General features: G+C 33.7%; 2 protein-coding genes and 3 non-coding genes across 5 annotated transcripts in view; 4 read left to right on the plus strand and 1 right to left on the minus strand.

Annotated features, from left to right (window-relative positions):
* LOC6043588 (UPF0565 protein C2orf69 homolog) overlaps nucleotides 1-25500 on the minus strand; it is a 76991-nt gene that overhangs the window by 49938 nt on the left and 1553 nt on the right. The gene's annotated exons all lie outside the window — the stretch shown is intronic.
* On the plus strand, nucleotides 3509-3581 carry Trnav-aac. Its single transcript has one exon. It is a non-coding gene; the product is annotated as a tRNA-Val (tRNA).
* LOC6043601 (protein aubergine) lies at nucleotides 9356-16286 on the plus strand. The gene is made up of 2 exons (XM_038266499.1): nucleotides 9356-10743; nucleotides 14870-16286. Exons 1-2 carry the CDS (start codon nucleotides 9356-9358, stop codon nucleotides 16278-16280), a joined length of 2799 nt encoding a protein of 932 aa, XP_038122427.1. The 3' UTR covers nucleotides 16281-16286.
* On the plus strand, nucleotides 16495-16566 carry Trnat-cgu. The gene has a single exon. It is a non-coding gene; the product is annotated as a tRNA-Thr (tRNA).
* On the plus strand, nucleotides 18576-18649 carry Trnai-aau. The gene has a single exon. It is a non-coding gene; the product is annotated as a tRNA-Ile (tRNA).

Genomic DNA, 25500 nt, shown 5'->3' on the forward strand with positions numbered 1-25500 from the left:
ACAAAAATTCCTGATTTCAGATGAAATTGCTCTATTTACTTGTTGAAAGAAAAGCACCCATGAAAAAAATATTTTTTTTGAATGTAAAAAATGTTTTTTTGCAGATTTTTCAATGAAAATATTTTAAAAAAAATATATAATTTGGTCTAAACTACTAAATTAGTAGACTTATCTTTTTGAAACCCTTTTGAAAGGTAAAGCCTAATGTTAAAATTTCGAAATTATTTTTACTAAAAATATCAGAAAATTTCGCAAAAGTTTCTTCTGCCATTGAAAATTGGACAACTAGTTTCCGAGATATCATCAGTTGAATATTACAGGCTAATTACTAACTTCACAAAAATCTCAAATCTGTATCTCAGAAACTCATTGCTCGATTTTCCAAGTTTGAGAGAGAAAATTGCAGGAAATTTTCACGGCATTTCAAAAAAATTTCAAAGTTCAAAAAAAGAAAGAAATCGAAAATTGATATAGTTCGATGAGATGAGAAAAAAACTGTGTTTTGAGAACGGTATTTCCAATAGATTTGTTGTCTGCGGAAAACATATGTATAACAGAAAGCTGAATTTAAAAAGTTGTTGACCAAAAAAAATAATTCAAAAATTCGTGAAAGATTTTCGAAAAAAAAATCGCAAAGCTGAAAAACAACATTTTGGAAAAGACCAAAAGAGTCCTTCTTGTTCTCTTCAACATTCTTCTTCAATTTCTCCAATCATCAGTGACAAGTGATCATCAGTGATGTCTGATCGTAGCCTCCGCCACTGTTCAAAAATTGATGAAAAGTTCTTTGTCATTTTGGGCATGTCTGTAACATAAACACTTGCAGCACCTTCTTCAACATAAAAAAAATGACAATTCTAAAAACCTATTCCACATGTTTTTTTTTGTCATTTAAAAATGATGTGTTAGTATTTTTTATTTTTTGTTTTTTTTTTGGGAAAAAGTAACTAGAAACTTCTGTTGCAATTAACGTTTGAGATTAAATGGTCTTCATGCCGTTCAAATGACAAACGGCGTAAGTGCCAAAATGAAAATAAAAATCAAAATTACATTTGAAAATTTTATTTTCAAGCCTATTTCAAAAACATTAAGAAAAAAAGTAAATCCATAACCAAATATTTAAGAATTCCTTTAAAAAAAGGATTTTATGTCTATTCCGATCATTCATGGGAATTTGACAAATTTTAAAATAACCCAATTTGACATAAATTTGATAACAAAAAAAAAACTAATTAATATGGTAGGTAGAATAAGCTTGCAAAACTTTTTTATGGTTTTTCAATAAAATAGAAGATTATTTTTTAATTTTCAATTAAATTGTTTTCCAAGAAAAAAAATAAAGGAGAAAAAACAAGATTATGAAATTTCAAAATTTGTAAGCAAAACCTATTACAAAATGCATAAACTGGAAAAAACGGGAAACGAGAAATTTGGCATTTATTGAAAATTGTTCTGACCCTGGTACTGATAAATATTTTGTAACAAATTTCTAAAGGAAAGTAACTTTAAATGTTAAAACAAGTGTGAGGATCAATTAATGGCTTTACTGCCTTAACAAAATACAGCATCAAAAATATCTTTTTCTACTAAAAATTTATCAAGCTTTTAAAATTTGTAAGGAAATTCTGTTGAAAAAGGAGGGAGGGGAGCAAAATTATTTTTTTGCGTTACGTAATAAAAAAAACGTTCCCTGATTATAACAGTTGCACTGCTGTCATAAAATTAAGAAAAATCAGAGAAACCTTTATTTTATGCAGATCTACAAAACGCATTTTAAAGCTTGCCAAAATATTGTATGAATTAGGACAAATCGACGAAATAAAAAGCGTAACGCCTTCGCGTAAAGAGCAGTTTGTCTGTATCAAATCAATGAATCTTTTCCGATCTGAGAATCAAAATTCCATAATTTGAAAAAATTAAGTAGATTAAAGTAGAGCGATTCTCTACCAAAACCTGAAATGGATTTTACTTGATACTCCATACAATTTTGGCAGCTTTCCATACAAAAATGGAACTTTTGAAGGAAATTTCTGATCAGGTTGGTGTCTTCGGCAAAGTTGTAGGTATTCATAAGGACTATCCAAAGAAAAATTATACACGGAATCAATTTTTTTTTCAATTAGCTTTTTGTAACGAAAATTAAATTTCACAAAATCCATATTTTTTCTTGTGGAAATTTATTTATTTTTCAGGGGTTCTAAAACCTAAACTTTTGAGCCATAACAAGTATGGACAATGATTTTTGGAAAAATATAAATTTCACCCTAATTTTTTTGACTTCTTTTTTTCTAATTAAATATAAAATTTACAATTGAAGAGTATCTTTTTTTTTACTTAAAGTTAAATCATGACTCTAAAAATATAGTTTTTCAAATTTTTTATGTTCCTGAAGATAATTTTTTCGAAAGGTTGTGAACATTTGCAATAAAATTGCCTAAGATAGATTGAAGATTGGACCTCTGGTTGCTGAAATACAGCGAACAAGAAAAAGAAACAAGAAAATTTAAATTTGTCCAAATTTTTTTGGCTTAAAAATGCAGTTTTATGTCCTCTAAAACACATAAAAAATACCAAAAAATAAAGAAAAAATACGGATTTCGAGATATCGGGAAAATTAACATCTGGAGTTTTTTTTTTTTAAAAAAAAAAGGTCCAATAAACCAAATTTCAAGTTTTTGCCTTTTGGGTGTTTTTGAAACCGCCTTCAGTCAGGGGTATTAAAAAACACCCAAAAAGCAAAAACTGAAAATTTGGTTTGTTGGAAAAAAAAACTCCAGAAATGGAATCTACAAACATTAGAAATATTGAAATTTAAAAAAAAACTTGAGGTACCAACGAAACTTCCCAGCACCATCTGCACAATAAACCCATCACAAAATTGCATCTCCGAGAGTCTAAATCTTCGTTTTTTTTTTGGTTCTGCTTTAGGTAAAAAACAAACCCACACCGGAACAATTCCAGGAAGCGGATTAGAATTTAAAATAAACGCTCGCGAAGTCCTCTCCGCAGACTGTCTCTCTCTTATTGACGCAACAGAATTTGCACAAAAACGGGGGGACCGAAAAGTTTTGGCTGATCTGACGATGATGATGCACACACACAGCAGCCAGATCCTGCTGGAATGAAGGATTTAGCGCGGTTCTTGTTGCTTTTTTTTCGAATAAGATCCCAACAAGAACGCATTTTTTGCTGTAGTTTTTGTTTTCTGTCCGGATGGAAATGTTTATGTAAATCCGGTGGCATTTCCAACAGGAGCAGCGCGTTTGCGTTCTTTGTGCAGCAGCTTTGTGATGTGGCGCTGTTGTTGTTCCATTAGGAAGTGCCATTTTGGCGCGAGTATTTATTTTTTTCTCTGATATGCATATTTAAGGCTGATAAGAATTGCAGGAGGTGGAATGAACTTAAAACTCAGTTTAATCGATTGTTTAGTTGGAATCAGCTCTTGAAAGCAGTTCTAATTTGAAAACATGCTTCGAATGTACGAGTTTGAACGACCAGCCAAACATCGGTTTCCGTGGTGTAGTGGTTATCACATCCGCCTAACACGCGGAAGGCCCCCGGTTCGATCCCGGGCGGAAACAGGAAACTTTTTTTTAACTAAACTGACATGAACTACGTTATTCAACACCATTCTGGCTATGTCAACGGCATAACTACTTTGACTTGATAAATCACGCCGCGTGCCGACTTGAGTTGACTTACCCTGGAAAGAGAAAAAAGAGAACAGAAAACATCAACATTAATCATAAATATGAGCAACTTTTGTCAAAAACAAACAGAAATTAATTTCGCAGAATGAACACGCACACGTGTTACACTCACAAAAGTTTCTAGCAAATAAAACTTAATCCTCGCGCGAGAAAGCTCGCGACGACAAACTTCAAAGTGCATCTCCTCTAATGAAATTCAGCCTCATTTTGGAGAATTTCCCTCATCCCCTTAAAAAAAACCGGAGTGAGGAGAGCAACTAATTAGTCATGATGTAATTCGAAATGAATTCATTTCGCGCGCTCCGCGCTCCCGTGACGTATAAATATTTATCTTCTCGCAAGAAAACGCGTCATCTTGCCTCCCCAAAATAGTTAAGACTAAAAGTATTTAATGCACTCGGAGAAAACACACAGTTTTAGAACTGAAAGTGACAGTCGCGGAAACTTTACGGTGCTCGCACTCTTGAGCGATGACAGACGACTTCGTCGTCGTCGAGGCTAAAAGTCATTTGCATTAATTATGATAATTTCGGGCGAGCAAAACATTATGCTCAGGTCGAAGCAAGGCAATTTCTCAAAAAACGAGAGGAACAATTTGTTCTATTTAATAAGCCCATCCCATTCTTTTTTTTTCAACGAGTGGAAAGTACCTTCTTCATAGTTCTTCAATTTTGCTGTTTTATCAAAGGGGAAAAGGGAAGAAGTAACAATTATTCTTGAAATTTGTTTCGACTTGACTTCTGTTGTTGAAAGTCGATGAAAATGGCCGGTGGCGAAAAGCAGAGCATTTTTCAGCAATTTTTCATTCGTGAGTTCCGACGAGAGAACTCTTTCTTAACATTTTCCCTATTTTTTTTATTCGGGAGGAGGTTGAGGAAGAAACTGCAGCCAGAGGGCGATATTTAATTTATCATTTTGTGTGAATGTCTTTATGGAGAAGGGACACTGCAACAATGGAAACGTTTCTGTGGAGGTTCAGTCAAATGGAAACAAAAAGTTTGCTTAAAAAATTACTTGTCAGAATATTACAAACATGTTTAAACGGTTAAAAATGTTGTTTTTTTTTTGTGTTCAGCGACTGTCCACGCTCCGCTTTCGGAAATCGTGTTTTCGGCCTCTCTTACCGTGAAACAAATATTAAATCGAATTTGCATCTTCGGCAAAATTGTAGTTATTGTTGAAAGGTCTAAAAAAAGTTCAAATCTAGAGTTTTTTAAATAGAGAAAACGTTCATAGAATTAAAAAAAAAACACTGGAAACGTAAAAAAATAATATTTCTTCAAAAGTAACCAGTAGAAGTGAAAATCAAGCTTGACCAACTCTGAAAAAACCTATAAATTTAAAAATTAAGATCTGAAAAATATTTTAATTTAAAAAAATAATACAATTTATAATTTTTTGTATGTTGGCATTGAAATTAATATGATCAACTCGTTTTAATAGGAATTTTACTGATGAAAGATTCCTAAACCACCTTTTTTAATATCTTAAATTCCAAATGCCAAAGAAATTTTTACTCTTGGATTCATAATAAATTAATAATTATTTATAGTTCAGTTCATCAAAAAAAAAAAAAAAAACTTTTAAAAAATAACAAAATATTCTATTTTATTTCACCAGATTTACAGGAATCAAATTCTTGATTTTTCCCGGTTTTTTCCCAAGGTAGCCACGTGAAAAATTTCTGGAGTTTTTTTTTTTTTTTTTTTTTTGAAAAGGTCCAATAAACCAAATTTTTAATGTTTGCTTTTTTGGGCGGTTTCAAAAATACCCAAAAGGCAAAACTGGAAATTTGGTTTACTGGACATTTAAAAAAAAAAAACTCCAGATTTAATAAACAAATTTTTAACGCAAAATGTACAGCGCAGTTATTATTTATTTTACAAAAAAAAAAAGAAAAAAGAATGTAGAAACAGCATACATTTACAAAATGCAACTTGAAAAGAGGACTTCTGATCAATTTAGTGTCTTCGGCAAAACGGGTGGTTACAATTTAGGACTTATCAGAAAATAGCAGTACAAGAAATAAAAACTATTTAATAAAGCCATTTTTGTCGTTCAATGTTACATCCTCAAAATATTTAGTTTTGAATTTTCTTGAATTATTTTGAATTACAATTGTTTTATTTTCAATTAACGTGTTTTTGAAAATTCATGTTCAGATACCAAATCATCTTTGCAACCGAAAACTACAACATTATTTATGATACAATTCGCATGTTTGGGGCAACATTTTTTGTTTCTTTTTCAATTTTGATATATTCGATACTGGAAATACACTTCGACAATGAAATATTTGTGTAAGGATGACAAAATTTACTACGATTTTTCTCTTTACATTTTTTGCCTCGGAAAAATCTTACTTTGGATAATTCGAATTTTTTATTACTTTCGTTGGCTAATTTTGGATTGTCGAGCGTATGCTGGACCCCAAAACTACTCTAAAGTGATTTAGATTTTTTTAATACTAGATTTCGATGATAAAGTATTGAACAATGCATTTTTTAATTTAATAAACAATCAAATATTCAAATTTATCTAAAATTGGGTTTTTTTTAGATCCGTAAAACGGGGTGACTTTGATAATTATTAGATTTTTCCGCAAAATATCATTCTGACCGTGGTATAAAAATGTTCAAAGTACCTCAAGAAGAACTTTTCATAAAATTTTGAAAAGTTAGTTAACTACCGAAAAATCAGGGGGCAAAAAATATTCTTTTCTAAAAAAAAATCATAGTTTCAATGGAAATTCAAGTGCCATCAGCTGAAATCAATTAAAAATGCATTCCCATGATAGTAGTCCTAATGTAATACCTCCTTCAGATTTTTTTAAAACTAGTGGTTAAAAGACAACTGTTATTTTTTTAAATGCATTTCGCTACTTTTTTGACTTGTAATATAAGATAAATTCTGTTCAATAAAATAAATTCTCTACGTTTTTGCAATTCGACTGGCATTTGACTTTTTTATATTTGCTTTTTTATATTATAATCATGTTAACCCTCTACAACCTAAGCCGGCCTTTAGACGGCCTTCGATCTAAAAAATCGCCAAAAATCAATTTTCCAACCGATTTTTGATCTTTAAAAAGCATTGGAAAGAAGAACTCTTTAAATTTAAGAAAACTCTAAGGTAAGAAGTGTGACATGATTTATGTGAATTTGCCAATGTTTTCAAAAATGTCATTTTTTTAGGGGTCAACTTTGGCTGTGTTTTTTACTAACATTTCCTATATTTTCAGTAAAAAGAAGTATGCAGAATTTTTTGTAGTGTCCCAGACTATGCCCTTACGCATTTTTTTTGCAATTTGAATGATGATGATGCCATTCTATAGCAGAAAATGTGAAAAACATGCAAAAAATTGAAAAAGTGACTGTAAAAACGTGAAAAAATTAGATAGGCAAAATGTTGGTAGAACAGGAAATAGAATACTACCAAAAACAAACATAAACTAAACAAAATAAATGCGAATTAAAATACTAAAAAACAAAAGAAGAAAACATAAAACAAGAATAGTAAAGGTTTTCGTAGAACAAAAGTTGCTCAAAATAACCTCCTAAACACGGGAAAAATAAATAATTTCGAAAAAAATTGGGCAGTAGAGGGTTAAGGCTGGTACAAATATTTTTTGATTTTTTTGTTTTCGACCCGAAAAATCCGGGGGCAAAAAAATATTTTTCAAAAAAAATTATCATAATTACAATGGAAATTCAAGTGCAATCAGCTGAAATCAATTAAAAATGCATTCCTCTGCGTTTTAAATCATTTTTAACAAGTTTGGTTTATAAAAAAAATCTTTAGAATTTTTTAAAATTGTCGATGTACAGTACCGCATAAACTTTTTTTTCGGTAAAAATATTGTTTTCGTCAAATCTTGCTATTTAAAACACTTTTTTCATGCAAATGTTGAGACTATGGCTTGTTATTAAAATTTATAGAAAAGAGTAAATTTTGTCAAAATTTCCATCAAACATTTTTGGAAATGAGTTATAGGTCGTTCTAATTTGATTAAAGCAGGAATCTGTTGAGATAGTTAAAATATAGGTATATAAATAATTATTCAAAAATGCTATTTTTTATTATCTGGGCCTCAAACTTATTTTGCACTTAGAAACCATTCACCTCATGATTTAAACTCATAACGGTGGGTTACGAATCTGAGGACTTAACATCTGATTATGGCAGAATTAAATTTATTGAAATTTTATTGAAATGCAAACCCCGTTTAAACGATTTATCATAAAAGTTTTACATTATTTGTTACTTTTGCAAAGTTTGCATAACCCCCTAAAATATATATAAAAAAATCAATAAAAAAACAAGTACATTCAACTTAATACCTTTTAATTTTCATTTTATTTGTGATTGTCGATTGTATTCAGTCATAAAAATTGTATAGATTTCAATGATTATTCAGACTAGAAAGTAGCAATAAAAAACAGATGAATAATATTTGTGTTATTATTTTTTTTGATTTTCTGATTTTACAAAATTTTAAGCTTTTTGTACAAAACTGTATTTTTTTTGTTTTCTAATATTAAAATGACGAAAATGTTCTAAACTAATTGAAATTTCATAAAACTTGTAAAAGATGATTTATTTCAGTTTTATAGATTGAAATTTTCAAAAAAATCTCATTTGGCCCGCAGGCTCATGTGAGCTTCAAATTTGGCCCGCCATTCAAAAACTTTGAGCAAACCTGGTCTAATACCTCCTTAATTTTTAACAAAATTTGTTGTGATATTACACATTGAAATTTGTCGTATATTAAATATATTTTTAATTGGCTTCAATTTTTTGGATATTGGAAATCATTTTGAAATATTTCAAACGGTCTAAATTGATTATTTTTTATATACTTTTGTATTTCATTGATAATTTTGGAAGAATCAAAAATGTATTAGTTAAATCCATGGTTTTCACAAATTTATCTCACTGTTAATCCCATAAATAACAGAGAATGGATCGCATCCCATAAAAAACGTCCCTTCTTTCAGTCAGACTGTTGCTTAAACTAAACTTCTGTCTGGTGGGCAGTAGCCGGCGCCATATTCCTCCCACCGTGGAGATGTGACGGAACGCGACAAATCACCAAGAAACAAATGAATTCCTTTTTAGCCCGTAAAGTGCTCAAATCATCAGTCGATTTGTGGCAGAATTCTTTTTTTGTTGATTTTATGCAGCTTAAAAGTACAAAAGAAATAGCCGGCTGCGAAATTATGTGAAACTATACTTTGAATTTTTTTATTTCTTGAGGTGGCACTGTATTGATATTTCGTTTGAAATAAGTTTTGATTTTGAATAGCAAAGTTTTAAAATTTCGTTCTGTTTACTTTCCTGCAATGCAAACTGTAAAGCTCCAGGTAAATCTTGAAATATCTTCTCGTGGATTGGATTTACCCTACCTTTTTTCAAATTGTTTCGCCTACAGGAAGGATTGGTAGTAATAATAGTCCTTCACACCAACATGGCAATAAATTTTAACGATGTTTCTCTTCAGGATTTGCCTAAATTTACCTAACCATAAATTGGCGCTCAACCCAAGCCTTTACCTGGTCTCCGTCTTAAAACTCTAACATTGCCAATCTCAAACATTCAGTCTCTCACCAAACTTCCATCAATACGTTTCAGAACACCGCGCAGCCATGGCCGATCGTCAGCAACAGTACCCGCCGTTCCAGCCGCACCAACGCGGAGGAGGAGGAGCAGGTCGCGGAAGAGGCGGTCCCCGTGGTCGAGGTGCCCCGGGAGGTCCTCGCGGTTACGTCAATGGCGGCGGCCAGCCGCGCTATCCCAATCAGTACCATCAGAACCAGAGTGGTGGCGGGTATGAAGGTGGTAACGGCGGCGGCGGAAACTGGCGTAATGGTAACGCGAGAGGGGGTTGGAATCGGCCCCAGAACAATGGCGGCCAAGGTTACGGTCAGCAGAGGCAACCTCGGGGTAGTCCGCAGTTGAACGAAGTGGTTAGTGAGCAACCTCCGGTTGCGGAGCAACCGGAAGTGAGAGTTGACGCCGTCGCGGATCAACAGCCGGTTCAGCGGAACGCGCAAGCGGCCGGGGATCGTGGAGGTCGTGGAACGATGCGTTCGGGACGGGCGATTCCGGATGTGGTGAGGACGCGGGCGGCGGATTGTCAGGTGACGAAGCACGGATCGTCGGGCAGGCCGATTGCGCTCACGGCGAACTACTTCCGGGTGATGCATACCGACGGGGAGGCCATGTTCATGTACCGGGTGGACTTTGTGCCGGACATTGAGAGCGTGCGGGTGAGGAAGGCGTTGATGCACCAGTTGAAGCCGACGCTCGGGGCGATCCTGTTCGACGGGGGCTCGATGTTCATGAGTCGGGACAAGACGCGGAACGACGAGAGCGAAATTACGACGAAGGAACTGCAGAGCCAGCAGGATTACCTTGTTAAGATCAAGAAGGTCGGTACGATCGACTGGACGTCAGAGATGGCACTGACTGTGCTCAACCTGATCAACCGACGAGGTATGGGAGGTCTCCGTCTGCAGCAGATCGGCCGGAACTTTTTCGATCCCAACGGGAAGGTCCGGATCGCCGAGTTCGGGCTGGAACTCTATCCCGGCTACATCACCAGCATCCGCCAGCACGAGCAGGACATCCTGATGTGCGCGGAGGTGACGCACAAGGTCATGCGCGAGGACACCTGCTACGGGATCCTGCGCAGCTGTATGGCCAACGGGGGCAACTGGCAGGCGGACTTTACCCGCGCGATCCTGGGAACGGTGGTGATGGCGACCTACGGCCGGAACAGCACGTACACGGTGAACGATGTGGAGTTCAACACGACGCCGGAGCACTCGTTCGAGACGGCGAACGGGCGGATGACGTTTTTGGAGTACTACCGGAATCAGTACAATATCGTCATTCGGGATCCGAGGCAGCCGATGTTGGTGTCGCGGGCTAGGGCGCGGGATATTAGGGCGGGGAGGCCGGAGCTGTTGTATCTGGTGCCGGAGCTGATGCGGGCGACCGGACTGACGGACGAGATGCGGAGGAACTTTACGTGAGTACCATTTGATGATCTGTTCTGTTACACTACGATCCTTTCAAGTATACTAGAGTCCGGTATACAATCCTTTCAAGTATACTGGAGTCCGAAAGACACAGTTCGGAATACGATTCTTTCAAGTATACTGGAGTCCGAGATACAATCCTTTCAAGAATACTGAAGTCCGGGATACAATCCTTTCAAAGTATACTAGAGTCCGATATACAATCCTCTCAAGTATTCATACCAGAGTCCAGGACACAATCCTTCAATGTATTCCAGAGTCCGAGATACAATCCTTTCACGTATCCATACGAGTCCGGGTGCAATCTTTTTAAAGTATACTAGAGTCCGGGATACAATCCTTTGAAGTATACTGGAACCTGGGATACAATCCTTTCAAGTATACTGGAGTCCGGGATACAATTCTTTCAAGTATACCAGAGTCCGAGGTACAATCCTTTCAAGTATACCAGAGTCCGGAATACAATTTTTTGAAGTATACTAGAGTCCGGTATACAATCCTTTCAAGTATACTGGAGTCCGGAACACAATCCTTTGAAATATACTAGAATCCGTAATACGATTCTTTCAAGTATACTGGAGTCCGGGATGCAATCCTTCAATGTATTCCGGAGTCCGATATACAATCCTCTCAAGTATTCATACCAGAGTCCAGGACACAATCCTTCAATGTATTCCAGAGTCCGGGATGCAATCCTTTGAAGTATACTAGAGTCCGTTATACGATCTATTCTTCTATATCAGAGTCCTGAATACATTGTAATTGTAAATCGGAGGATTACTGGCAAGGTTGATAACGATAAAGTTATCGAGGCTTGATAACGATAGTTCTATCGTTAACGTTATTTCGATAGTTCTTTCGGCGATAATCTTATCGCATATAATGGACGATTTCAAAATCTTTCTAAAATCGATTAATTCATCCATATCATGTTAAATTATCAAAAATTTCACTAAGAACATATATTTTGAAAATCTAGTAAGGCCGTTGCAAATATTTTTTGAAGTTTATGTCCTTCGACTCTGACCCAAGTAAAAAAAAATACAGGCCGCGCTTTCATTATTTAAATTATAAAAGTGTTTTCAAATGCATTATAGGCACCTGTCCAGTTGTTATGCAATCATAGGTTTCCAAAATTTCTAAGGATTGACGAAAATTTTATGTTTGTGAGAATTTTTTTTTGCGGTGCTCAACATTGTAATTTCATGAAAGTTCAAAATATTTTTAAACGAGTCCAAACAAGCTAAATATGATTATCAAAGAAGAAAAAGGCATTTTAGATTAGACTTCTATTTCAATTGATTTTTTTTAGTTTTATGGAGAAATATTTTTTCCCCCTGATTTTTCGAACCATTTTTAAAGGGGAGGGGGAGGGAAGGGGGGCGACATAAATATTTGCAACGGCCTAGGTTTCAAAGTAAAATATGTTCTCAAAATTGCTCTCAAAATACAATTTTTTTCGAATGATCTCAAATTTTCATAATTTGCAATATGGATATCAAACGAATCCTAATTTTGCATGCTTTTCACTTTTTAAGAAGTTTTTTTTAAATTCAAAAATTTTCACAAATTACGATTTTTTTTCGAAAATACTTAAAATTTCAAAATATGCAATATGGGTTTCAAACGAAGCGAAATTTGGTATGATTTTTTTCACCTTTGAAAAATAACTTTGAATCACCTTTGAACACATTAACTTGACATAAACTTTGAAAAATATTTGCAACGGCTTAAGTTTCAAAGTAAAATATGTACTCAAAATTACTCTCAAAATACCGTTTTTTTTTCGAATGTACTCAGATTTTCATAATTTGCAATATGGATATCAAACGAAGCGAAATTTTGCATGATTTTCATTTTATAAGGAGTTTTTTGAAATACAATTTTTTTTTACAAGTTTCGATTTTTTCGAAAATACTTAAAATTTTAAAATATTCAATATGGATACTAAACGAAGCAAAATTTTGTATGATTTTTTCACCTTTAAGGTGAAAATCTGAGTACTTTCGAAAAAATACGGTAATTTGTGAAAAAATTTGGAATTAAAAAAAACTTTAATAATATTAAGTTATTTTTTGGAAAATACAAACATTTTCCAAAAAAAAAACTCAAATTTCCAAAATATGTATTATGGATATCATACGAAGAAAACTGTTGTATGTTTTTTCACCTTATTGGAGTTTTTTTTTTGAAAAAACTAAAATTTTCACAAATTACCGTATTTTTTCGAAAAAAACTCCAATTTTCAAAATATGCATTATGGTTATCAAACGAAGCCAAGTTTTGTACGTTTTTTCACTTTATTAAAGCTTTCTTTTGTTAAAAATACTAAAATTTACACAAATTACCGTATTTTTTCGAATAAAAAACTCAAATTTTCAAAATATGTATTATGGTTATCACACGAAGAAAAAATTTGAACGTTTTTTCACTCTATTGGAATTTTCTAGTTTTGGATAATACTAAAATTTTCACAAATTACCTTTCAAAATATGCATTATGGTTATCAAATGAAGCGAAATTTTGTACGTTTTTTCACTTTATTAAAGTTTTTTTTTATCAAATATAAAAATTTTCACAAAATACCGTATTTTTCGAAAGTTCTCAATTTTTTTAAATATGCAATATGGGTATCAAACGTAGCGAATTTTTTTTATGCTATTCACTTTATTAAAGTTTTTTTTGTGGAAAATACTAAAATTTTCACAAGCTACCGTATTTTTTCGAAAAAAAACTCAAATTTTCAAAATATGCATTATAATTATCAAACGAAGCTCAATTTTGTACGTTTACTTTATTAAAATACCGTATTTTTCGAAAGTACTCAAATTTCTAAAATATGCATTATGGTTATCAAACGGAGCGAAATTTTGTAAGTTTTTTCACTTTATTAAAGTTTTTTTTATCAAACATACAAATTTTCACAAAATACCGTATTTTTCGAAACTACTCAAATTTTTAAAATATGCATTATGGTTATCAAACGAAGCGAAATTTTTTATGCTTTTCATTTTATTAAAGTCGAAAAAAACTCAAATTTTCAAAATATGTATCATGGTTATCAATCGAAGAAAATTTTTGTATTTTTTTTCACTTTATTGGAGTTTTTTTTTAAATACTAAAATTTTCACAAATTATCGTATTTTTTCGAAAAAAAACTCAAATTTACAAAATATGCACTATTGTTATCAAACGATGCTCAATTTTGTACGTTTACTTTATTAAAATACCGTAATTTTCGAAAGTACTCAAATTTCTAAAATATGCATTATGGTTATCAAACGAAGCGAAATTTGGTTTGCTTTTTCAAATTGAGTTTTTTTTAAATACAATTTTTTTCACAAAATACCGTATTTTTTCGAAAATACTAAATTTTTTTTAATTTGCAATATGGGTATCAAACGACGCAAAATTTTATATGAAGCATTCACAATTTGAATGTATGTATGAAGCATGCAAAATTTCGCTTCGTTTGATACCCATTGTTGCATATTTTGAAAATTTTAGTATTTTCTAAAAAATACGGTATTTTATGAAAATTTTGGAATTTTCCAAAAAAAACTCTAATTAAGTGAAAAACATACCAAATTTTGCTTCGTGAGACACCCATGTTGAAAATTAAAAAAAATAGTATTTTCGAAAAAATACGGAAATTTGTGAAAATTTTATTATTTTCCAAAAAAGCTCTATTAAAGTGAATAAAGCATACAACATTCTGATTCGTCTGATATCCATGTTGCATATTTATAAATTTTGAGTTTTTTCGATGTTTTTTTTTTGATTATAAAAAAATCTCTGATAAAGTGAAAAAGCATACAAAATTTCGCTTCGTTTGATACCCATATTGCATATTTAGAAATTTTGAGTATTTTCGAAAAGAATACGGTATCTTGAGTACTTTCGAAAAAATACGGTATTTTGTGAACAATTTTGAGTACATATTTTTACTTTGAAAATTACTACATTTTCAAAAAATATATTCTTTATGAAAGCATTGAAATTTAACATGATAAGGTTAAAAATGAGTTATCGTCCATTATCGGCGATAAGATTGGTCCGGACATCTGAAGTTCCTACTCATCAAATCCTAACCTCAACCCCTTTCCACAATTCCAGCCTGATGCGCGCCTTGGCGGACCACACCCGGCTGACGCCGGACCGGCGCATGCAGCGCCTGGAGGCGTTCAACCAGCGCCTCCAGCAAACCCCCGAAAGCATCGAGATCTTCCGCTACTGGAAGACGGAACTGGACCGCCGGCTGGTGGAACTCCCGGGCCGCGTTCTGCACCCCGAGAAGATCCTGTTCCACGAGCAGCAGCTGAACATGTGCGTAACTCCGGACGCGTCCGCCGAGTGGCAGATGGCCTTCCGGAACAACCAGATGTACCGCTCGGAGCGGCTCCAGAACTGGTTCCTGATGGTTCCTCGTAGCTGGGACCGGCTCGTGCCGGGGTTCGTCGAGTGTCTGCGGCAGGCCGCCCGCGGAATGCGCTTCGAGGTGGCCGATCCCCAGCTGATCCGCATCGACAACGACTCCCCGATGGCGTACGTGTCCGCGCTCAACCAGATCGTCAACCGTGACCCGCAGCTGATCATGTGCATCGTGAGCAACGACAAGGCGGACCGCTACGCCGCGATCAAGACCAAGTGCTGCGTCGAGCGGGCGATCGCCACCCAGGTCATCAAGGCCAAGACGATCACGCCGAAGGGTGGCAACGTGCGCACGTTGATGTCCGTCGCGACCAAGGTCGCCATCCAGCTGAACTGCAAGATCGGTGGAATCCCGTGGATCGTGACGAACCCGCTCCGTTCCGTCATGGTGATCGGGTTCGACGTCTGTCACGACACCCGGAACCGATCGCGCTCGTTCGGAGCCCTCGTAGCGACCAGCTACCACGAGTCCATGAAGCACCCCCGGTTCTTCTCCACCGTCAACCACCACTCCGCCGGCGAAGAACTCTCCAACTACATGGCCCAGAACGTCGTCAAAGCGCTCCGTGCCTACCGCGACGAGTTCCAGAACCTCCCCAACCGGATCATCATCTACCGCGACGGCGTCGGCGACGGCCAGCTCAAGTACGTCCACGACCTAGAAATTACCTCAATCAAAGAAAAGCTCAAACTCATAACCAAAGACGCCCCCACAACCCCCAAGCTGACCTTCCTCGTGGTCAGCAAGCGCATCAACACCCGGCTCTTCCACGACAAGCGCAACCCCGTGCCGGGAACGATCGTCGATGACGTCATCACCCTCCCGGAACGGAACGACTTCTACCTGGTGTCGCAAAGTGTCCGCCAGGGAACCGTTTCCCCCACCTCGTACAACGTCCTGTACGACGAGTCCGGACTCACCGCGGATCAGCTGCAGGTTTACACCTACAAGCAGACGCACCTGTACTACAACTGGTCCGGAACGGTGGGCGTGCCGGCGGTTTGTCAGTACGCCCACAAGCTGGCGGCACTGGCCGGACAGCATCTGCACCAGGCGCCGCACAGCGATCTGGAGAAGAAGCTCTACTATTTGTAGGGTTATGACGAATGACCTTCAAAAATCAATAATTCTAAAAACAAGAATGTAATGAATATTTCTGGAGCAACACTTGAAAAGGGCGAAAAAGCGTGTTGCTCTAGACTTCAAGTACAAAAGCTAGAAATAAAAGAACACCAAAGTTATTTGAACTGTTGCGTTTTATTGTGTAATCTAGAAATGTAACCTTATCACAGTCTCGTCTTCAATAAGTGCCTCTTTAGCTCAGTGGTAGAGCGCTGGTCTCGTAAACCAGCGGTCGTGAGTTCAATCCTCACAGGAGGCATGGGTGATTATTTTGATGGGAAATTGACAAAATTATAGAAAAATTAAAGATATTCGTAAAAAAAAACTTTCGAAAAAATATGAATTCTTCTCAATATTCAGTTTATCTAAGTTGCTGTTGCTGTTTGACAAAAAATAGTTAAAATTTTACTTTTAAAAATAAATAATTAGTATTGTTTTCAATTTATATTCAAATTCGAAAACGAAACCACAATTTTTACAATACCTTTCTAAAAATCAAATTATTGAATTCTTGAATTTCATAATTAATGAAGTTGATTTTTTTGAATTTTAAAATTTATGAATCTTTAATTTTTTTTAAAGCATAGAGTTCTAAATATTATAAAATTTATAATTAAAAAAATATATCTTAGAATTTTAAAAATTTAAGAATTTAATAATTTGCGAATTTTAGAATTTTAGAATTTTAGAATTTTAGAATTTCAGAATTTTAGAATTTTAGAATTTTAGAATTTTAGAATTTTAGAATTTTAGAATTTTAGAATTTTAGAATTTTAGAATTTTAGAATTTTAGAATTTTAGAATTTTAGAATTTTAGAATTTTAGAATTTTAGAATTTTAGAATTTTAGAATTTTAGAATTTTAGAATTTTAGAATTTTAGAATTTTAGAATTTTAGAATTTTAAATTTTAGAATTTTAAATTTTAGAATTTTAGAATTTTAGAATTTTAGAATTTTAGAATTTTAGAATTTTAGAATTTTAGAATTTTAGAATTTTAGAATTTTAGAATTTTAGAATTTTAGAATTTTAGAATTTTAGAATTTTAGAATTTTAGAATTTTAGAATTCTAGAATTTTAAAATATTTAAAAAAAAAAAATTAAAATTTGAGAATTTGAGAATTTTAGAATTGTAGAATTTGAGAATTTTAGAATTTTAGAACTTTAGAATTTTAGAATTTGAGAATTTAAGAATGTTGGAATGTTTAAATTTTGGAATGCTAGAATTGAACAATTATTATATTATTTTGTTATTAATTTTAAATCATATTTTTTTTAATTTTTAATTTTTAAATTTCGAAACCTTAAAGCTTTGATTTTTTGAAGTTTTGAATTTCAAATTTAATTTTTTTAGAATTTTTTTTAATGTTAAAATTTAGATTTTTTTAAAACTAAACTCACCGTTTTCAAAATATAGCTAATGAACTGAAAAAATCCCGTTTTTCGATTTTATAAAAAAATAAAAATGTCCATGATTGTCCATTACTGATTTTTTTTTTCTAAGTGGTCAGAAAATTTCCATAAAATTGCCCAGGAGACATTGAAGATTGGACCTCTGGTTGCTGAAATACAGCGAATAAAAGAAAAAGAACCTAGAAAATTTAAGTTTTTTAAGTCTCATCCAAACATTTCCACATTTTCTAATGCCAATATCTCAGCAACTAATGATCTATTTTTCAGTGTTGAAAAATGAAACATTTGTGAAATTTTATGATCTTTTCGACAAAAATATTGAGTATTGATTCAAGACTAACATTTTAAAAGGGTCAAACATTCAAAATTACGCTCTTGAATTGGTAAAAAAAAAATTTGCCTTATCTGACATTTAAAAAAAATACATTTCCCCTAAATTAAAAAAAAAAAAGAATTATAGCATTAAAGAATAAAAAAAAATAAGAGAACTAAAGAGAATTAAAATACTCAAGAGAATCAGAAAATGTAATAATTTAAGAAATTCAGAATTTTAGAATTATAGAACTTTTTCAGTTACTAAATAATAATTTGATTAAATATTTGAAGACATAATTTAAGAAATTTAACATTCAAGAATTTATTTAAGAATAACATTCAAAAAAATTTGATTTTAATGTTTTTGTAAAATAATTATTAGTTTTCAATTTAAATTTCTTAGCTTTAAAAATTTTGAGTCATTTGCTGAGATTTAAATGTCGTTTTAAATAGCCATGCATTTTCGAAAACAACAAAATCTAAAAAATACAACAGAAATGCACGGCTGCCGACTTAACAATTTACGCACCATTATACCAAGAGGCCCCATAGCTCAGTTGGTTAGAGCGTCGTGCTAATAACGCGAAGGTCGTGAGTTCGATCCTCTCTGGAGCCAAGTTCTTTTTTTTTCAAGTCACCACACACAATCATTACACTAATTTAACCCGTCATTTACGAAGGCGGCAATCATTTAGTGCAATACGTGTGTTTGTGTGCGGTGCGCGCAACAAAGTATTCTCATAACGTGATAATGGTAGGTGATTAGCTTGAGTTGTAGCTGCTGTATGGGCTCGCGACATGCTCGTTCAAGTGGAAGGGAAAAGAACTGTGATGAGGAAAAAATCACACTTTCCCTGTGCAGATAATTACAACGTGTAGAGCAGGGTGTGATTTAAGGATGGGGTTGGTTAAGGGGAAACGGATCAATAGGACTAATTGAAGATAGCAATCTTTATTGTGTGAAGCTTGTGTTGACACAAACTGCCTCCACTCGTGTGTGGATCAAAGCTGAAATAATGCTCATTGTTGCTTCTTTTAACGGTGTTTAGTGCTTGTAAGCCCTTTTATGTTATTGTAGATATCTCCTAAGTGCTTGTTAGCCCTTGTAGCGACCCTATATCAACACTAACGTCTCTCGCTAGAGCACTAGCGAAAAATCGATGAGGCAAACGCTCTGCCCCTCATTACTCTCAATTATGTAAACAAGATTGTGTCGTTTGATCTCGTTTGCGCCATCGATGGGACATGTTGACACTTTTTTCCTACTTCTTCTTGTTGTCTCTGTCGGACATTATCAGTCCCGATACATGTTGTGGATTGAACGCCGTAGAAGAGGGGAGTTCGCGCGCGTCCTTTCTGCAGTAGATGGTGGTGATTAGGTCGCGAAACAGCAGGACGCGACGCGGGGCACCATCGATTAACTTTTAATTATTCATCTGTAACACAGGGCAGCGATTGCAGCATGTCCTGTGAATGGCGGGATAATTCGCGCGCTGGCGCTTGTTTCTGTAGTTGCAAGGAGTAGGTAGTGCGATTTAGGTGTGATTTTACAATTAGTCGCAGGAATTTATTGATTTCTCGGGAACAAATCAATATTTTTATTTTTTTTTGTGGCAACTTGTACGTCTGAAGCAGATTTAAACATCATTTTACACCAGTTCAGTTTGTTTGCCACCATGTTTTTTAAGTAGAATTTTTTAATTGATGATAACAAAAATTAATTAAACATTTAAAAAGAATATTTTCTTTTAATTTTTTAGTTCTTTAATCATATTTTTTAAATTCTTTAATTGGGTACTAAAGCCCTATGTCAATTTGTATGTACAACGGTAAAAAACACGATTAAAAACCATTTCTGATCACTTTCTTTTCATTTTAATGCAAAAAAAAATATTGACAAGACCACATTTTTTCGATGGATGGAACTATGGTCCCCTTGGAACGAGCTGTCAAGTAGAACCTTTTCTGTCAAGAAGGACCGCTAGGTTATTTTTTCAAAATTGATTTAAAAATCCATTTTAAACTCTTTGTGGTCGTCAGGCCCGTAGCCTGGGGTGGGCTTCGGACTAAAGCCTCGTATAAAGGATCTTTGTACTAAGAAAAATAAGCTTTATCGCTGTAAACAATAATATCAGCAATCTAAGCTTCATTATAGGGCCCAATTATTGTTTGTTCTTTTCTTGAAAAACAAAAAAAGAGGTAATTTTGAAGCATTATTTGATCGACCAAATAACGATCAAAAAAAACGTGAGAGGACAACGCATCCAATGTACTCTCCTCAAGTACGAACTGTGTTTAAATTTTTCAAATACATAGATCTAAAATTTTACGGTTTTTTTTAATTGCAGGGTGTTACGGCGAAGCAAACAAAAAAACCGCGCCAAATTCGCGCTGCCCTGAAACCCAATCCGCGCCATTTTGAGAAAAAAAAATTTCGCGACAAACACACAGAAAAGTTTTGTAATAATTTTTCAATTTTTCAATCTCAGAACGCATAATCTTGAAACGCCAAAAATTACAACACAAATTTATTTTTGCTTGGATGAAGTAAACTAAAGGTAACTAATCAAAACATGAAATTTCAACATTTAGAAATTTAAATCTTAAAACTAAATCAAATTAAAATTTAAAAATAAAAATTTTAGAATTTTGAAAAATCCTAAATCTTGCAAATTTCAATTCTTACTATTGTGTCCCTCAGAAAAATCGACGCACGAAATTTTCTATTATTTTCTTCTCACAATTTCTCTAACCTAAAAATGATTCCAAAAATGCTCCAAAGTTATCAGATTTTTGTAATAGGAACAAAAATTGTAGCATTAAAGAACTCTGCAGTTTTCCATTTTTTAAAAGGTTTAAATTTAAGAATTCTGTAGTTCTATTTTTTAAGGTCTAAAATAAAAGAATTCAAGAATTTGAAAATATTTTTTTTGTTCTCTTGATTGAATTTTCTGTTTTTCAGTTCCAAATATTTTTCAAAGTTTAAGTACCGTCGTCAGGGGTGACATTGGGTCTGTGGGGGTGAGATTGGTTCATACAAAAATGCTGAAATTTGTATGACCCAATCTCACCCCCCTGACCCAAAATATACAAAATTATATTTACCAGTTTTTGAATTTCTTAAAAAAAAAATGTCAGAAATTTAAGTTTTTAAGCATTTAAGAGTTCTGCATTTTTACATGTTTTAAAAGGTCCAGAATTTAAGAATTCTGTAGTTTTCTGTAGTATTATATTATAGACCTTAAAAAGTAAGGTCTAAAATAGAAGAATTTAAGGATTTCAGAAATATTTTTTTTTGTTCTCTTGATTGTTTTTAATTTTATTTTATCTTTTGATACCTTAAAAGTTTTACAATATTTTTATTTTTGAATTTAAAATTTTATGTTTTTTAGTTCCAAATATTTTTCAAAGTTAAAGTATGAAATATCATATTTAGGAGTTTTTAAATTTCTAAATTTTTTTGTCAGAAATTTAAGGTTTTAAGCATTTTAGAATTCTGCAGTTTTACATTTTTTTAAAGGTCCAGAATTTAAGAAAAAAAAAAAGAATTTGAGAAATATCTTTTCTTGATTGCTTTAAATTTATTTTTATAGAATTTTGTGTTTTTTTATTTATAATTTTCGCAAACTTTTAGTTTAATTAATTTTTGAATTAATTTATTTGACGTTTGAATTTCTGTTTTTTTAACTTTTGGTTTTTAGTCCTATTAAAATAAAAAATGTTGAGAATTTCTGAAAATTTGAAATTAGAATGCTAGAGCATTCATTTTTGGATGTTATGATCTTTCTATTTTCCCCAAGAATGTTTAAATTTAGAAAAAAAAACTTTCTACGAGTAAAATTCCGTCTAAAATTTAAAGGCGGAGGCCAGCTTCCGTTAAGTCTAATCAAGCTCATATTTGGGATTTGAGCACAGTATGCCCACCGGAACAAGCCCCAATAATTATTTTTGTTACATCATAATGTCTCTAATAGATTACTTTTTCAAAACAACCAAAGCTCAATGTAAGCGAAATATTTTCGGGAAAAGTTTGAGGTATGACAAGATTAAAAATTTAATGTATCCAGTATAAAATAAACACTAAATAAGGTTAAAAAACCACCAATCGAAACTCAAAAGAACTTAAAAAAAAAAATATTCTGAATCGGTAAGCAGATTTTGTTAAAATTAGTTGAGTGTAGTAATAAATTTATTTAAGAAATCCTTAACAGTACATTTAAAGAAATATCTCTTCATATTCTTCATTTCTCGACGTTTCTTATTTAGAAAATACAAACAAACATTTTCGGAAGAAAATACAATTAATAAGAAATTGAAGTTTTTGCACTCGGAAAAACGAAAAAAAATAAATTATCCTAATTCCTGATAATATCAGGAAAACTATCGCGTTCTTAACTTTTTGAATTTAATCTTCTGAATTTTAGAATTTGAAATTTATTGGTTAGCATTAGCATTAGCATTAGCATTTGGAGGACGCCCCACCACCGGAAGGCTCCACAACGCTTATCCCACTGTTTGGTCTGGTTGTGTTAGACCCTCATCCGGAACAATAATCCAACACGGGAGATACCATGTCTTCATCTTTTGATGAGTGTGTAATACAACCCAGGGCATAAGGGGGTCCAGGCCGGGTCCAGGCTATCCTCAGGGATGTGAAGGATCGTTAGTAAACACCTATCTAAAGTGCGCAAGGACCCCTACGTCACCTTAGTGGTATAGATGTTTGTAGGGAGGTTTTGGACTCAATGTTAGTAGGAGAGGTAGAACCCTAGGATACACCTCGAAAGGCGTTGCGGGTTGGTTGTACAGTCATCCCACATATTCGGAACGGTTTACAGATCGGCCAATGTTCAACAAATCATAGAAAATCGTTAATTGAACATAATGATTTGCTTTTACCTTCATGTGAAAGCTTTTCTTGCGATCTTTCGATTGATGTATAGACCGGCTGTACATTTTTACGTTTTATAGCAAGTTTTTAAAGAAAAACATTGATCCTTGAAATCCACAAATTCGGAACACTTTTTTCTTACGACGTAAACAAACTTTTTTTCCCTCCAGGAGTACATATTTTTTACAAAATACCAACTTCACACTCTGAAACCAATAAAACACATGCTTAGTAATGTTTTATGAATGGTCTGATAACTTTTTTGTGAAAATATCAGTTAAATTCAGGTGTTCCACAATTGTGGGAGGCACAATAACATCCCACAATCATGGAACAGGAAATTTGGAGGCAGTGTTTTGGTGCTCTGAATAAAATAATCTTGAAATGCAGTTTTTTGTTGAAAAAGTACTACTTTTACTAGTGGAATAGCAAGATAATGTACAAATAAAGGTCCTAAAAATAGCAGGGTCGACAGAAAAGTTGCATTTGGCATCCTATTGACAAATTACCACAAAGGTGTTCCGAATATGTGGGATGACTGTAACAGTATTCCTAATTCCAGTCTATGCTCACCAAGTCGTCATGGCCTAGTGGTTAGCATTTTTGCTTACCAATCCAAAGGACGGGGGATCGAACCCCGCCTCGAGCGACTTTGGTTTTTCGTACATATTCATCATTTCAAATTGCTGTGTTCTTAACTTTCTCGTTGGGAGCAGATGGGAATCGAACCCAGAACCATTCGCTTACAAAGCATACACCGTAACCAGTCAGCCACGGCCGCTCCCTTTTAGAATTTGAAATTTATTGGTTCATGAAAAAATTACAAAATTTTGGAGTTCTGTTCTTACAGAATTTTAAATGTTTTATTTTTTTATTTTTATCGTTTTTCACCATTTTGAGCACAAGCAAGATACTTTCTGTAAACAAAAATCCATTTTAAACTTATGGTGGTCGTTCAAAGAGAAAGCTTTCTCTGTCTGTGTAATAAAATCGGGATTTTAAACTCAATGTTTAGACCAATTCTGGAATCCAATTGAAAAATTACCTTAGCATTATAGGCAGTGTTGCGATTTTGAGCGCTCATCTGCTCAAGAGCGAGCATTTTTCGGTCATTCGTGAGGAGGAGCGCGACGCGAGCTAGCTCACGTTTGCTCGTGCTCGTGTTTGCTCATTTATTTTATGAGCGAAAATGCTCATTGCTCGCGCTCGCGCTCATTTTTGCTCATTGAGCAAAATGAGCGGCATTTTTTTACCTGTAACGGGTAAACGACAATAACTTTTTTTTCAGCAGAGCTTCGAGGTTGTTTTTTTTAATGGAGGCTTGAATAGGATAATCTTAATAATATTGGATGAAGTTATTTGTCATATTTTTTGTTTTGAAACTTATTTTGGAGTCAGAATTAAGGGGTTAAGGTGTTACATTAAGATCTGTACACAGTAAAAAACCATAGAAATATTTCATCTGGGAAGTACGTCTTTTATGTTAGAAAAATGCGTAATTTTACTTCTGAAAATGTGTAATTTTACCACTTTTCTGGTGTAATGCAACTTTTTCAGTCTAAATCGAGGTAAAATTATAACATTCAGAGGTAATATTCAACCTTACAAAATTTCACCATCCAAATGTACACTTTTTTTACTGTGTAGAAATAATTCGATTAATAAAAAAAAGTTGATAATAGAGTAACACGTGAAAGTGAACTGTTTAATAAAGCTGAAAAGTATCTTTTAAGGAACACAAATATGTTTTCTTGGTAATAAATTACGTAATTTTTTAATCGTGAATGTTTTGAAGTCTGGGCACCTCATCTTGTTTAATCAATTATTTGTAAATAATTTAGCATAATAAATGTCAATTCTGTGTCTTAGATGAATTTCAATAAACTATATTATTTAAAGTAGTCTATTTCAAATAAATAAATAAATGAGAAATGAGTCTGGCCACAAGTAAAATTATGTTTTAATATAAAAACAAATAATTGTCTTCTGCTGTTAACAGCTTATTTAAGACCTAAAAATGCAGTTCCTTGAAAGTTTAGTCTATTTATGAAAGTTAAAATGATAAGCTCATAAGTGTGTCTGGAATTCTAAGTTATTGTGTCTTGAATGCAAATCAGCAATTTTTCATTGATCGAGTATTTAATAAAAACTAGTATTTTTAATTATAAAACTCTGAAAAAATACTAGGCTGACAATATTAGATGAGTACATGCCTCTTTTTCGTGATGAAATTATCTCAGGAAATTGAAATGAGCTTCAAAATTGGCAATCCAATTGGCCTATGCGTGATTCATCAACAATACTAAAAATCTACCTACTTTGGTGATGAGCGCTCATTGAGCGCGAGCGCATGCGATGAGCATGAGCGAGCACGAGCTACCTGACAAGTCCTCATGCTCATGAATGAGCGAGCACGGATTTTTGCTCGCTCGCTCATTCGCAACCCTGATTATAGGTGACCAACATAGATCAATAAGGTACTGATAAGGTAAGTCAAAAATGAATGCTCCGATAAAAGGTACCGGGCAGACAAATCTGGGGTAACATTTGAAAATGGGGCGTAAGCATTTTGACAG

Source organism: Culex quinquefasciatus, chromosome 1, assembly GCF_015732765.1.
Source record: "Culex quinquefasciatus strain JHB chromosome 1, VPISU_Cqui_1.0_pri_paternal, whole genome shotgun sequence".
NCBI classification, from domain to species: domain Eukaryota; kingdom Metazoa; phylum Arthropoda; class Insecta; order Diptera; family Culicidae; genus Culex; species Culex quinquefasciatus.

What these genes read in the sequence shown, in the direction of transcription:
- LOC6043601 (XM_038266499.1), top strand. Translation starts at nt 9,356, where the DNA reads ATGGCCGATCGTCAGCAACAGTACCCGCCGTTCCAGCCGCACCAACGC. An exon ending in GAGATGCGGAGGAACTTTAC is followed by an intron (nt 10,744 to 14,869) that starts GTGAGTACCATT and finishes CCACAATTCCAG; the next exon opens with CCTGATGCGCGCCTTGGCGG.